This window comes from Pseudopodoces humilis, chromosome 5 (assembly GCF_049639895.1).
Source record: "Pseudopodoces humilis isolate 2021_Gansu_Grassland_sample_001 chromosome 5, ASM4963989v1, whole genome shotgun sequence".
In the NCBI taxonomy this organism is placed as follows: domain Eukaryota; kingdom Metazoa; phylum Chordata; class Aves; order Passeriformes; family Paridae; genus Pseudopodoces; species Pseudopodoces humilis.
In genome coordinates, this window is record NC_142204.1 from 34663178 (window position 1) to 34677906 (window position 14729).

At 34.8% G+C, this 14729-nt stretch overlaps 1 protein-coding gene across 2 annotated transcripts in view; it reads right to left on the reverse strand.

Annotated features, from left to right (window-relative positions):
• Positions 1-14729, reverse strand: part of PTPRQ (protein tyrosine phosphatase receptor type Q) — a 121200-nt gene that overhangs the window by 65334 nt on the left and 41137 nt on the right. For both annotated transcript variants that reach the window (XM_088055135.1, XM_088055134.1), the window contains exons 31-36: positions 13801-14082; positions 13241-13423; positions 12450-12551; positions 10078-10198; positions 6245-6405; positions 4559-4704 (exon numbers count right to left, since the gene is read on the reverse strand). In XM_088055135.1, coding sequence (XP_087911261.1) covers positions 4559-4704; positions 6245-6405; positions 10078-10198; positions 12450-12551; positions 13241-13423; positions 13801-14082 — 995 coding nt within the window. The remainder of the gene's footprint in view (positions 1-4558; positions 4705-6244; positions 6406-10077; positions 10199-12449; positions 12552-13240; positions 13424-13800; positions 14083-14729) is intronic.

Below are 14729 nucleotides of genomic sequence, written 5' to 3' on the forward strand. Positions count from 1 at the left end.
CAACTCTTAGTTTAAAAAGACCTTTACAAATTTAACCAGCTGTCTGGCAGTTAAGGACTCAGTGAACCAACGTGAATATTATTAACAGGGTTTTGGTGGGTCAACAAAAACTATTTTAAGATGTAGTTCTTTTACTGTGAGGAGTCCAAGGAGTGGAGATATCTCAAACTACTGATATGACAAAATATTGGGAGAAAAAAAGGAATGCATAATTAAAAGTAACAGTGTGCAGGAGGGACTGTGTGGGTACAAACTAAGAAAATATGAAACTTGTACTAATTGTACCCTGGGGATAGAAGACTATAGGAAGTTTAACAATTATCTGTGGCCACAGATGAAAGCAAACAGCTTAGGATCTTTGGCCACAGCTGAAGAAACTCTTCCTTCTGTCCCTTTCTTCATCCATACATGAAAGAAGTTTTGACATAGCAAAGTATCAGATTATTAAAAGTAGCTAAGTGTAAGCAATACACTCAAGCCATGAAAGTGTCAGTAGAAACTAGTATCTTCTTCACGTCAGGAAGTGGCAGATATTTCCAGTGGCATAAAGCTGTAATTAGCTGTATATGGAAAACATGGTGGTGCTCTTCTTCACTGTTAACCTTTTTCTTTTTTTAGGTTCATTGTATTGCATACTTCTTTTGAGTCTGAGGATCACATGCATGACTCTGGCAATCAGGTGAGAATGGTGACAGTGTGAGGGCTAATTCAAGACATCCTTCAAGGAGCATAATATTCACTGTTCCAGTAAAAACCTAAATGACGTTATTTCCTTTTTGTCTGCTGTACCATTCTGAGACCAGCTTTTTTAAAATTTACAGTAGGGAAGTTCCCCTTTTTATCCCTACTTTGGTCATACTGGTGAAAGAAAATATCTGATTGTTAAGTAATACAGCACATTGTTTGCATCCCTTGTCTGCATCCCAAGGGTAGACCAAGCTGAATTTCACTCTGAACTGCATCCAGTCAGGATCACTTTGCTTGGCTTGAGGTAGAGGTTGGATGATTCAGGGTTGGATATTCAGTTGCTGTAAGGATCATAGACTTTTTTTCAGTCCTTGCCCCTGGTTCCATTGTCTGGTTTGTTAGAGCAGGACAGTTTTCATCTGTACTGCAATTCCTACACTGGGGAAATTTACTGAAGCATATATCTATGTGTTTAATTAATATCTTTCCTACTTTCTTGCTAATCAAAACATAAGTATATAGAGATTGAGTAACAGTGTTCATTCAAGTCAATGATATCTTTCATAGATTGATATTTAGCCAGAAGATGTTACTTCCATAGAGTCTTTGATTTATTTCCTTGATAGGACTGAGAATTTGGGCAATTTTATTGCTTCAAGCACCAGGCAGGACATTGTGAAGCAAAACTTGCAAAGCTGCTATTGCAAACAGTGAAATCTTGGACTGTAGGAACCCAGCAGTGTCACTGAGAAGTGATGTGAAGAAGAGGTGCAGTGTCACATCATCAAGTGAAGGACTCTGTCGGCATACATGTCATATCTTTACTGCACTGGGACAAGGTAAATACACCAAGAAGTAGCATTTCCCCTAGACCTGTGACAGCAGAAAATGAAAGATAAAACTGAACTGGAACCTAGACTGATGCAGGTGACGGTTTCTTCTAGCTGGCTACCAGTCATTCCTCCCTCTCTGACATATTTTCTTTTACTACTGTCAGCATCCCCATAGAAACAGCCCACTGTTCTACCAAAATCCTTAAATCTAATCTCCATCACTAAATATTTCCTTCTGCTATTCTGGTCTTGAAACTTAGGTCTGAGCACCCCAGGCCTTCTGACTTGACAGCTGCAGTGTTATTTTTCATGTACACCAGTAAAGAAAAGAAACGATACATTATTTTTCTGACTGATGAGGGTACATAAATTTTCCCTTTTTCACAAAAAACTCAAGTTTCTGCATCATGTCAAGGAGTAAATTGTATCTTTTATCTCAGGTCTTTTTTATATTTGGGTATTTTTTTCCCTAAACAAAATGAGTCACTCTGCAGCTACTAACTTCCTAGATTTAACATATTAATAGTCAGAGGTTTATATTAATTAGATTTTAATATGCCTGAGCATTCTGAGAATGTGTGAAAAGTGAGAAATTGAGACAACAGAACAGCACCAATTTTTTATGACTTTTGTATCTATTTTGTATCTATTTGTATCTATTTGTATCTATATATTTCCGATTATTAGAGCATTAGGACACGTTAATTTGCTTGATATTCTTCAGCAAGGGTGTTCATTCATGCATCTAAAAGATATGCTATAAGACTTGGACCTCTGGCATTTTGTCCTGACAAAGATACAGGGGAAAGACTGATAGATAATGGCTGCCCACAATGTGAAATGTGAAAAGATCACCTACTTCTTCAATTCTCCTGTATAATTTCTCAAACTGAAAATACAGTTTGGTTAAACATAAGCAGATGGTGACCTCAACGCAGATTATTTCAGCCGAGGATTCTTTCTTTCCAAATGTGTGCAATACAAAACTTAGCAACAGACCCTGCTATTACATGGTTTTACTTCTAAGTTACAGATAGTTGTAACCTATATGTATGCATACTCATGCAGTTTACAACTGTCTGTATATATCACATATATATTTTTTTATATATATAGTCACATATCAGGCTGACTTTCACACATGTGTTTCTCTGTTGTAAAAAGAGTAATATAAAATATCTGATAGAAATGAGTTGGCTTTTTTACACCTGTTTGAAATCTGTCTTGCATCCACAGGAATGCCAGGGTACAGAATAGGACTGCAGTGTAGATATGGTAGTTGCTGTGCTAAACAGTGAGCAGATGGGAAGTGAAGGACAGAAGGAGTTAAAGGGAGCAGACAGATTAAGATTTGATCATGATTCGAGAGATTAATGTTCATATCCCATGGGCAGTAAGAGACAGATACAACAGCAGCTGAAACCTATCTTCTGATGGCAGAGGGATGGGATAAAAATCAAAGTCAAAAGGATGAAAATGGTAGTTTCCACACACAGAGGTAGAACTACTGTCAGCACTTTTCTTCCGATAACACATAACATGCCAAAGCAGCATTAACTTCCACTTGTGCCACCATCCTTTCCTGGCCTAACTACATCACACAGTAATAAAACTGGACCCTCACCTTGCTGGGCCAATGCTACTGAGCTTCATCTTCCCTATCTTCCTCCTTTATTTCCAGAATCCTGGACACATTCCAGGGGGTTTTATCTCTCTGTGTGTCAGCTTCACCTTACCCGTTCATCTCAGAATTGCACCTTCCTAAAAGCAGGAATAATCCAAGCCCATTGTACCCCTCTAAAATTGCTTTAGATGTCCTTCATAGGACAGGCCAGCTCAGGTGATGCACTCATGTAAAGGTTTGTCCAGAGGTTTAAGAAAACAGGTGTTGTTATAGCAGTGTGTGTAAACTGTAGCTGTAGCCTTGATTTTAATCTATGTTCTGAACTGTAGCCCTGATTTTAATCTCAGTCATGAATTCATGCCACAGTCCTGCTTTCACCTGAAACTACACAGAGCCTGGTAACTACATACCTTCACAGAAGTCAGAGAAGTGTATATACTGAAGTGTGTCAGCAATTATTCATACACAGGTATTTGTAACATTTGTGAATGCATACCTCACCCTAAACATATTTTGTTCATCAATTTGGGCATTCAAGGTTACTTGCCATACATAATTTTCTAAATTAATTTATATTTATTGTTTTTCTTCCATTAATTTATATTTCTTGTTTTTCTTCCATATTGTATACAACTTGTGACCAAAAAACCTGTAAAGGAAGCTTATTTCTCTTATTATATTTCTGTACCATAAGACATTCACAGAAAGTAGAACAGAAAGACTATACGTAATTAATAAATGTAGTGCATAATTAAGAATGAAAGCAGCAACAGCAAAAAAACCTAAATGAAAATGTATCACCAAAATATTATTTATAAGATTTTACTTGTCTTTTAAGCTTTAACTTCAGAATATTAATATATTTGCTTTAATATACTAAACAGTAATTTCCTTTTGAGAGTAAGAAAAAGATGAAAAAAAAATGCATTCCCTACTTTCACAGTACCTTCATATTTTCAATACTGTACAAACATGTATTAAAAATTAAAACCAGAACCAGAAATTTATTCACATTGAGGGATTGAACTAAAAGAAACAATCTTGAGGGTGTGCTATGCATGTAGTGGGCCATGAGTCTATCCACTACATATGTTAAGTGTATAAATATATTAGGTGTATGTGTGCATATATATATATATATATATATATACACATGTACATAAAACTTTGCATAATGGAATATTACACAAAATCTATTGGCTTAAATGTTAAATGAGATGAATGCTCAGTGAGATGCACAATGTAACATCTATGATTACAAGACGTGCTTCTGTCTTTGTAAGTTTAAAAACTACATCATGATAAAAGAACTATGAAAAACCAATTTATTGATGACTATAAAACTGATTTAATCTCTAAGTAATTATTAGAACATTTCATCGACTTCTACAAAAGAATCTAAAAATAAGCTTACCTGTATGAATATTCCTGAATTGTTTTTGAAATAAACTGAGTAGTACAGTATATTTCCATTAGGCTTTTGAGGAGGAGACCAGGATAGCATTATTGATGTGGAAGTAAGGTTTCTGTACGTAACATCTTTCGGTGGATCACTTGGTGCTGGAAAAATGTTAAGTTTTAGTATACCAAAAGTGTTTTTATCTCAAAGTTTTATACACTTTAGTACCCAAGGAATATCCACTAAAATAGATTTTACAACATCCTATGGCAAATTAAACGTATTCTTGATTATGGTATAGAAACTGCTCCACAAAATAATGAAATAAAACTATATCTGTAAAAATGAATTTTTAAAATACTTTTTCAACCATATTTGTATTTAGCTACATTTTTAAACAGATAGAGCTTTCTTATAGAATTTGTCCTGTACTTACTGCTTTCCATATAGAAAATCTGGAAGTTGACTGAGTTAGGTGTCTATATTCCAAATACAGTTAGTAAGGGAAAAAAAAGGATTTGTTTCACAAAACCTAAGTTTAAAGCCTTTTTATCTCTGATCATAAACAGAATTTAGGCTCCCAACTCATGTAGGTGAACCAGATACTTAAGCTTGGATGGTAAGATAATTTCTCTTTCTTTCTCTTTACTCAGCCTATTAAATGTGCAGGAAAACCTCTGTAAGCCTTCCTCCATTAGTCTCTCCTCCTATTTTATAAAGAATAGCAGCATACGGTTCTTCTCAGTAATACAGTTATGTAGGAGAGATAAATTCTATTCCTTAAGTCAGCTTAGGAGAATTTAAATCCATGTTTCTCACCATCCAAGAAAGTGCTCTAGAGAACGTGCAGTAGAGTACTGAACACTGTGAGTTATGTACCTCTCTTGCTTTGTACTGCTCTAGTTTGTGTAAAATATTAAAATATTAATTGGAGGGGAAACCCCAGGACCAGGTCCTTAAAGTCAATTCATATTTCCATACCAGCTTCAATAGCAACTGTGAAGATCTGCAACCTGACAATGTAGACAGATTTTGGAGGGATGGTTTACATAGATAATAATCCTCCCAGTGGCTGTGCATTGGGGAATTGTTTATATCTGTGCAGGGTGATTCTGAAGTATGCCTGCCTACTATATATTTGGGAACAAATTATAGCAATATGATTGATGGAAAACCAGGAAAAAATTAAACTGAATGACTTTCAAAGCACAGTGTAAGGTATGATCCTATAAAAGTCACTTTCCATGTTGGAAGTATAAAATAATTAAAACAGAACAAACAAATCAATGTATACTTACAGAGTAAATTTTCAAATTAAAAATATTTCAGACTTGAGAGGGATACTCTAAGAAGTATTTTCCCTATCAGAAGTTGTGTCACAGCTGCTTAAAGTAAGGAACTATTAAAACATATTTCAAAAAATAATTTGATTTATTTCAAAGTTTAGAATGAAATTATTTGAATCTTATCTGTCCTGAAAAGAAATGTTAATTTGTTTCTCAGTAAATGCATAGAAATACCTATCATCATTTTATAGAACCATAGATACATGTATACACAAAGAGCCACACAGACAGGTAGAATATCTCTTCTTTATAGGTCAAATGTCACTTTTACTTCAGTTGCTTTATTAACTTAAATAAGGCTGACAGAATTTTAAGGCTGAATGAAAATAAAAGTTCATACTCCATATAAGCTTACCTCCTTCAGAAGTTCTGAATATTATAGTATCACTTTTTATGTTGCCATCTCCAAATCTTGTACTTGCTGTTAGGTAAGCACTATACTCACAGTTATATTCTAGGTCTGTGAATTCCAGTGATGTTTGTGCTACATTTACACTCCTGTTTGACATTTTATTCCTAAAGATAAAGGTTTTTATTAATTATATATGCGCACCATTTCTCTCTATATATATAGTCATGGCATTTGTTGCAAAAGTGAAAAATGCAATTTCATGTTAAAAACTAGTAGTTTAGGTTTTTAAAAGAAGCTAGAATAACTTTTTGTCTTCTATGGTGAAAAGCTAACTTTCATACTGTGGCATCACAGTAGGGCTCTTCATTTTATTTCTTCAAAAAAAGCACCCCAAAACCCCACAGAAATATGTTTGCATATTACATCAACAAAGACAATGGCTATATGAAATATTTAGGAATATTTCTATATATTAACAGCTTTCAAATGGTTATGTGGTACCCTTGGGAAGGACACAGTAGGGCATAACTAAACTGTCTCCCTGGACAGGAATAGCGAAATATAAAAAGATTATAGCAGGGAGCATGCCCTACTGTGACTCTGTGAAATTGGTCAGAAGGCTGAAGTTATAAATGGAATAATAGAAGATGATATGGAACAGGAATTAGCTGGTGCTGAGTTAATTCTGGTGGAATGTAGCAGAGGATCAGAATGGAACTCCAGTCAGGTCAAAACCCGCAGAGAAAGACTGTAAGATGTAACATTAATAAAACGTTGGTATTAGCATAGGTATGAAATGATTATCAGAAAGTAAAATAAGGTACAGAAATAAATAACCTGAATTCAACAAGTCTTATGGTCCTCATAAAGTTAACATACTCTTTTAAGAAAAAATACAGGAGGGAAATAAAAACCTAACATTCCATTCCTTCAAAGATTTCTGTATGAGTAAGTGTCTCTAATAGGATTTCATACAGAGATGATAATTTGATAAGTAAAACCAAATATCTTGCTCCAGGAGTCATTGTGAAGCTCTTCACAAATGACAATGTGTTCTAATACTAAAAATAAAAATAAAAAAAAGTGATTCAAACTTTTGAATTCTTTGATACTAGATTTTCATCCTTTGTTAACTGAACGACTGTCCCATTAGCAAAGATCACCTTCTAATGTATCTGAATAATTATATTAACAAGCAACTGGAATGAGAAAATATATGAGAAAATATATAACCCTGATTTTGAGTGGAATGCAACTTGACATGGGAAATACTCTTGGTAACAGAGAAAGTTAACATTTACATTTTTCCCAAACTTCTGACATTTTTGAGTCAGTAAAATTTACAAGAGATTGCAGCTGCAGTTATCAAACTCTATACAATGAAAGACATTTTTTCCTGGATCTTTGCCCAAGGTATTCTTAGTATGGAAAGACGTATCTGGTTATAATTTAGGTAAGAAGAAAATCCACAGCTTAGTGCTGCAAACAGTTCTACTCTGAGTAACTGCATTCTTACATCTGAGTTGCCAAAAAACATTTCCACAACCAGGCACAGAAAGAAGAACAAAGCTTGACGTATTTCAAGGGAAGTTGATTTTCTGTGTAGAAACAACTGAGATTGCATAAAAATAAGAAAACACTGATCAAAGTAAGTGCAGCCTTCATAGACCGCGAGAAAGTACCTAGCAGAATAAGTTAAGCCAAGAGATTTTACTGAAGAAAAATAATAAAATAATTTAATGTTTTAAATCACATTTTTCAAAAATGCAGACAACACAGAATCTAAGAAATTGTGTAATTCCACTTGACAAAGATGTGTACAATATTTTCTTAAAAATCTGTACCTCAAAATAGACCTAGCCAATAAATATCTCACAAAAATTTGCAGAAAAGGATAATGCCAAAAAACTATAGCTACATCCAAGTTCAGCAATTTTATTAATTTCACCTTTAATACTCTAAAATTACATTTAGGGAGTATGAGTTTTTAGGCTCAAGGAAAGAAGAAAATTGCTTTACTACCTGCTAGCACCCAAATCCACCTTGTCCTCTGACAAATTCCATGAAATATAACTGAAAACTTTGCAAATATCACCCTTTCTGTTCTACTGACTGTGGATTCTTGTTCCAAATCAGCGAAAGAAGGGTTATCAAATTTTCTATAACTATTGCAAAATATTTAAGTGAAGTGAAGGAACATTTATTTAACAACTGTAGTAACCTTCTTTCTTCTTTATTGAGAAACACTGGGATGAACAGGCTCCTCCAAAATACATTGAATACCTCCCAAGAGCAGCAACTATATGGCACAACAATTTGCCTTGTCAAATCTCCCTCTGCAATGCATTTGATGAAACTGTATAGACAACTCTTTTAAATACTTAAAATTGCTCTCCTTCCTTCACACCCCTGCCTTCATGCCAAGGAAGGAGTGAAGTTATGACCCCTTTGAAGGCAAAGGGAGTTTTTCTCTAGTGTCTTTGCCTTAACATGATACCTAAAGCCTCTCTAAATTTAGGTACAGCACAGTAAGGACAGACAAGACTGAGCAGAAAGAACGTGGGGCAAGAAGTTGTGCGGTTGCTTAGCTGCAATATTTAGAAAGATAGATCATTTAAGAGATTCTTTATAAATAATTCTGGCTAAATCCTTTCTTACAGCAACAAAAGCAGTAAGTTATAAGGGAATATAAGGATGGAAAGTTGCATGACCTCAAGTCTCTGAACACAGCATGCATCGAAACCATAGCCCTTATCATGAAGAAACTCTTCCCTAGCTTGAGGACCATCATTATTTTCAAGAGAACAGACATTCCCAGTAGACTAGAGCTAACAAGAGAAGACAAATTCGACTTTTCTGGAAAGAAGAGCTTGTTCCTCTTCACTTTATCATCAACTTAACTAGAAATTATAATTTAAAAATAAATAAAAATCAGTAGTAACTGAGGCCAAACCCTACTCCAAAACTGTCAAATAACAATAAAATAATATAAGCTCAAGAGTAGTATGCCCATAACAACTAAGTATTTTCACATCTGGTTCACATCTCATAACATGCACTTTAATACTTGCTTTCTGCACCTTAGTAGTGGCAATAAAATGGCAAAGCATAAATGCAATATATGAAAAGTGATGAATAAAAAATGTTTTCACTCCCAGTAGAAGTTACAGATCTTTGAAGAGATGCCACATCGCTAGACCAGCAAGGAGTAGGACAGAAGCTGCAAGTTTTAAAGTGACAAAACTCTTTTGTAAAGGTAAGAAAATATCACAGGAGATTATAAGGGGGAAAAAAATAAAAAAAAAAAAGTCTAGATAGAAAAAACTAGAACATAATAAATGAAAAGTGTCTGTTGAAAATCCTTGTTTGCTATGAATGTAATAAACACAAAATATAACAGTAGACATAATTGCTAACACATATGAAAACTGTGAACATGGCTCATAGAGGCTGTCTATGAAAGGAGACAATACTTCTCTATTTTAAGCCTATTTCAAATCTCCTTGACAATTCAGCATGGGTTTGTGCCCTGCCTTGCAGCAGACCTAATCAAAATATAATGAAAGTAGGCACCATGCTCTAGTTTAAATCTGAATTCACGTACTATAACAGAACCTTTGAAAAAAAATGTTGAAAAGGCTTACAAAATATTGAAACTGTTCCCCTGGTTTTTGGCTACTTGGCATTTGCATATAAAAAAGTCCAGTATTTTAAGTGCTGGATGAGTATTTGTTCTCCCAAAACATGTAATCAACATATTGTGTAACAAAACCTAACATTCCTGATAGGTTACAGATTAACATTTATCCTCAGAACTACTTCCAGAAAAATCTTACCAGACATAAACTGTGTAATAGAGGATAATTCCATTTGGCTCCAGCGGAGGTTTCCATGACAACTTCACAGTGACACCCAACAACTGTTTTACAGTGAGGGCTTGTGGAGGAGAACTTGGAGCTATAAAATGAGAGAACAGGACACAACATCTTGTTAAAGAGCTCAGATCAGTGGGAGACCAGCATCTTTAAATTGGCTTTGAAATATTTGTGATAGGAAGTTAACCTTGTACCATACTGGTACAGTATCCATCAGCTAATGTTAAGGCACAGCTTCTTTTCCTTTTTCTGACAGATGATAAAAGAAGATTTTGCATGGTGGTGTTAGAACATCTGTTTCTGTGATTCAATGGAAAAAGTGCTTCATGAGAAAACGGAGCAATGGCTAGGTCACAGTGATTCACCTACTGCCCAAGTACATTGCTGTAATTTTTTTTCCCTTCTAATAAAAGCAAGAGTTTTATAGACATGAACACATGTAAAATACAGCATAATAGTTCCCCTGAGAAAAAAAGGTGCTGTAAAGAATTACACAAAGTGGCAAAAGGTGGAAAAGTGGATAAGCATGGCACTGAGAGATGATAGAGTTGTGGGATACTACAGCAGTAAAATCTATTCACTCCATCAAATAAGGACCACATTCATACACTTAACATGTCACAAGGGCAAATGAAAAGATAGCCATTCACTGAGATCCTTAAAATTTGTTTTAAGATGGTCCCTAAATGAGACCATATCCCGACTCTGTAGGGAAACATTGTAAATAAATGAAAATGCTAGACCACCTTTGATTTTGTTCTAAGGTCCTTATTAATTTTACTGAAGAAAAATAACTAACTTGTGCATAAATGATCCTGCTTTATTATCAGCATGTTATTGAGAAATGTATCTTTGTCTGCATGTTGATTCATGGACCTATGTATCACTATGAAGCAATATTAGAATTACATTTGTTTTTCTCAAATTAAACCAAAGAGCATCATGCACTAAAAATTCAGGTCAAAGCTGTAGTCATGCATGAAAATTGAGAATATGAGCATAACTATTAGCAAATCTATGAAACATTTGGTCTGAACCTTGGAACACTGTGTTCCTGTGAATACGGAACATGTGATGTATTATAAATATTGTTGTTTTTCACTTCTTGTTCCTTTCACTATCTTGAAGGTTGGCATAAAGGTTTTATCACTCTTTATATTATAGAAGAAACAATTTTGTATTTTTCATGAATACACAATGGATTCAGTGAGTGTATTTACCGGTGAAAAATGTTGACAGCTGTATTTTGTGTTTTACTTGTTATATTATCCTCAGTGGCCGTGCAATAAAATGGTGAATGCCGTCTTTTTGACATGTCTAGCTCATTCTACAATCCTTATTCTGAGAATTTTCTGGTTTTTGCTAAAGAATAGAAACTATATTGCTCTAAGTAAAAATACTCTCTGTTAATAAAATGGATTTATCCAATCTAGCTCTTTTCAGTCTGCTCCAGCAACTTAACCCTTGACCAAAGGTTTTTTTTACTGACAGTATGGCTGGTGGGTTACTTTGTCAATGCTGCTTTAGACAGGTTCCCAGAGATTTCCTCCTCAAGCAAAGGAGAGGAACAGACACAGCCTTTTCCAAAATATGACTCACAGCACCTCAATTAAGATTCTTGCTATGAATTTTTTTCAGGATTCCTCTGCAGAATCTAGAGAGGTCACCAATGATAATTGTGTACTGAAAGTACAAGTAAAATTTTAAAGTTCCTCTGCTGGTTTGTGACCTATTGTAAAAAGTAGCAGGGGCTGCAACAACTGTGTTCTACCCTCAGCCTGCACACGTTCCAGCTCATTTTGGAAGTCCATCGCTACAGATGATGGACTTGGGGCATTTTCATAATATTAATTATTTCATATCTATCTATGTGTACCTGTACATGCATCTGTTTAGAATAATACAAAAATCTCCCCGCAAGAAACCCCACAGAAATGTCCCTGGACCATTCAAACTTCCTTTTTGTGTTTTTCTTTCCTGAGCTCTCACATGACTGAAAAACCAAATACAATATTTAATTCTACAATGTAATGTATTAGATTAAAATAATATGAGTAAATTAAGATTCTTCAGAGTCATAAGATATTGGTAAGATCAAAAGTCCATGCACAGCAATTGCAAAATTTCATACAGCTTGTACTGATTAATATATTGGTAGATAAATGAATAGATAGATAAATAATTTGTGTGTAGATGCATATATACAAATAGAAATGGAGAGACATAACTGCCAACAAAAGTGCATAAAAATTAAAAACATCTGACATCAAGTGTAAGAGTAAATTAAGAATGCAGGTAGAAAATGCTGCACTGAAACTTCTGTTTTGACTTACCATCTTCATCAGTTAGTATATGCAGAGGTGAACTACGGATGCCCTCCCCCACTGCGGTACTAGCAGACACTTCTACAGTATATTCTGTATATTTATTTAAATCTAAACAATAACAACAAAAAATATCAATAAAACAACCATTCAATGGGACAAATTCATTCATTTCATTTTAATGGACTTTAAGTATTTTTGAAGTAGTGAATAAGCCTGTCACACTGATCTGTGTCATTAGAGACTGAAATAAGCATTAGGAAAGCTTGGAACACAAAATATTTTGCAAAAGGGGCAAAGCCCTAATTACCACCTTATACTTCATATTCCTAGAATGCTTTGCAGTTTGTCCTTGGCTGTACTCTGAAAGTGTAGCAGTGGAGGTACTGAGTTCCCAGCACTAATTGCTGTGCCATGCCTCAGCAATAATGACAGAACTTAGGAAAAGATGCAAAGATAAGTGGAAAAGGAAGTTTTTTATCCAGAATAAGATCAGAAAGAGAGTGGCTGGAGGATTTACTTTGTTACAATGATATCTGCAAAGATATCTATTGTAGTTCCTTCTACTTTAAACATCTAAAATACAGTGAGATATATGTTAGGCTCTATACCACTCCATGCCCATTTCACCACATTATGACAAGACACAAGTCATTTCTCAGGACAAGGACCAAAAAAACTTTCTGTAAGGGCAAAAAGGATCAGGTCCAGCCAATGAACTAATATATCTCTGTCTGTCTGTTGCACACTTCTCAGAAAAACTCACAGTTGCCATAAGTTCCAGATCATTATATACTGGCCTGCAATACGTAGTGTCAGAAGAGTAGTGTTTATAACTCTTTCTTCAGTCCCATTAGTCCTCGTGAGATATATTGTGTAGGTCTGTATGATTCCATTGGGAACGGATGGTGGAAAAAATGATAATTCAATTTCCATGGATGAGATGTTCCTGTAGGTTATGTTTTCTGGTGCAGAATCAGGAACTAGAAGAAAAAAAATATAGAAGATTTCAGTCCGTTTCATTGATTTGGAAAAAATTCTTATAAACCGATTTCAGTGAACAATGTTGTAAACATTTGGATTCGAATCCTATTTTTTTTTTTTATGAAATACATTTTAAAAGAGACTGAATTTAAAAATCAAAAACACTCAAACACACACAGTACCAACAAGGTCATTTAAAAAAAAAATTATAGAAATCATCTTTATTCTTTGTACATAAAAAAGAACAGAATTCAAACTCACTGCCTTGCAAAGAAAGCAAATACTTTTAAAATTATTAAAACTTATCTCCTGGCCATCAAAATCTATCATAAAGCAACTTCTTGTCAAAAAATTTCATTTTTTAAAAAATACGCACCAGTTTCAGAAGTTCTGACCAGAAGTGGAAAAGATGACTGATTCCCATAGCCAAGTTTGGTGAATGCCCTTACTGAGATGTTGTAGAGAGTATATGGCTTCATTTCACTTAGTGATATACTTGTAGATGAGGCATTTTTCATGAAAAAATCACTGGAATCGCTGTACAGAACTTCATAGTGAGTTATGAGACCATTAGGCTGCTCAGGTGGTAACCATCTCAGATTTATTTCTGTTGCAGTTACATTTATTAATTCTAGGTTTTGAGGTGGGGAGTCTGGTTCTGCAACACAGAAATCAGAAAAAAAACCTTTTCAAATAATTGAGTACAGAACTGAGATCATAAGCCTACTGGATACTGGTGTTGGATACTCACTGTACCAAAAGGGCTATACTCATTTTCTCATTCTCCTTCTCAAAGCCTTACCACTTTTTACCTCAGTTAATTTTGGTATGTGTTTCATATGTTCACTTGGATTGGTGAACCTAAACCACTACAGTATATCTCTTTTCCACTCATAAAACTATGCTTTTTTTTTTTGCCTTATGACACTTAAGCTTTTCTGGAATTTCTTCTAAATCTATCTGAAACTGCACTTATTAAGAAAAAACTTTCTTCTCTCTACCAGTCTCATGCAGACTGATCCTTCAAATCCTTTCACTGTCTTCCTCATATTCAGTTCTTCAAAATTGGATTAATGTCCTCTTACTGCTTTCTATGTAAATAACCACCCTGAGTATACTTCACTGAATCAACTATTGAACCAAGAAAGAGACTGTATGCACAGTAACTAAATTCCCCTTAGTGAACCCAGTGTAAATCTTGTATACTCTGGTGTGAAGGTCATGCACAAAGCAAGCCCAGCTCCAGGGTGGTGTGTGGCTAAATCTACTGGCAATGTATGAGTTCATGTGACTCCAGTGAGCTGC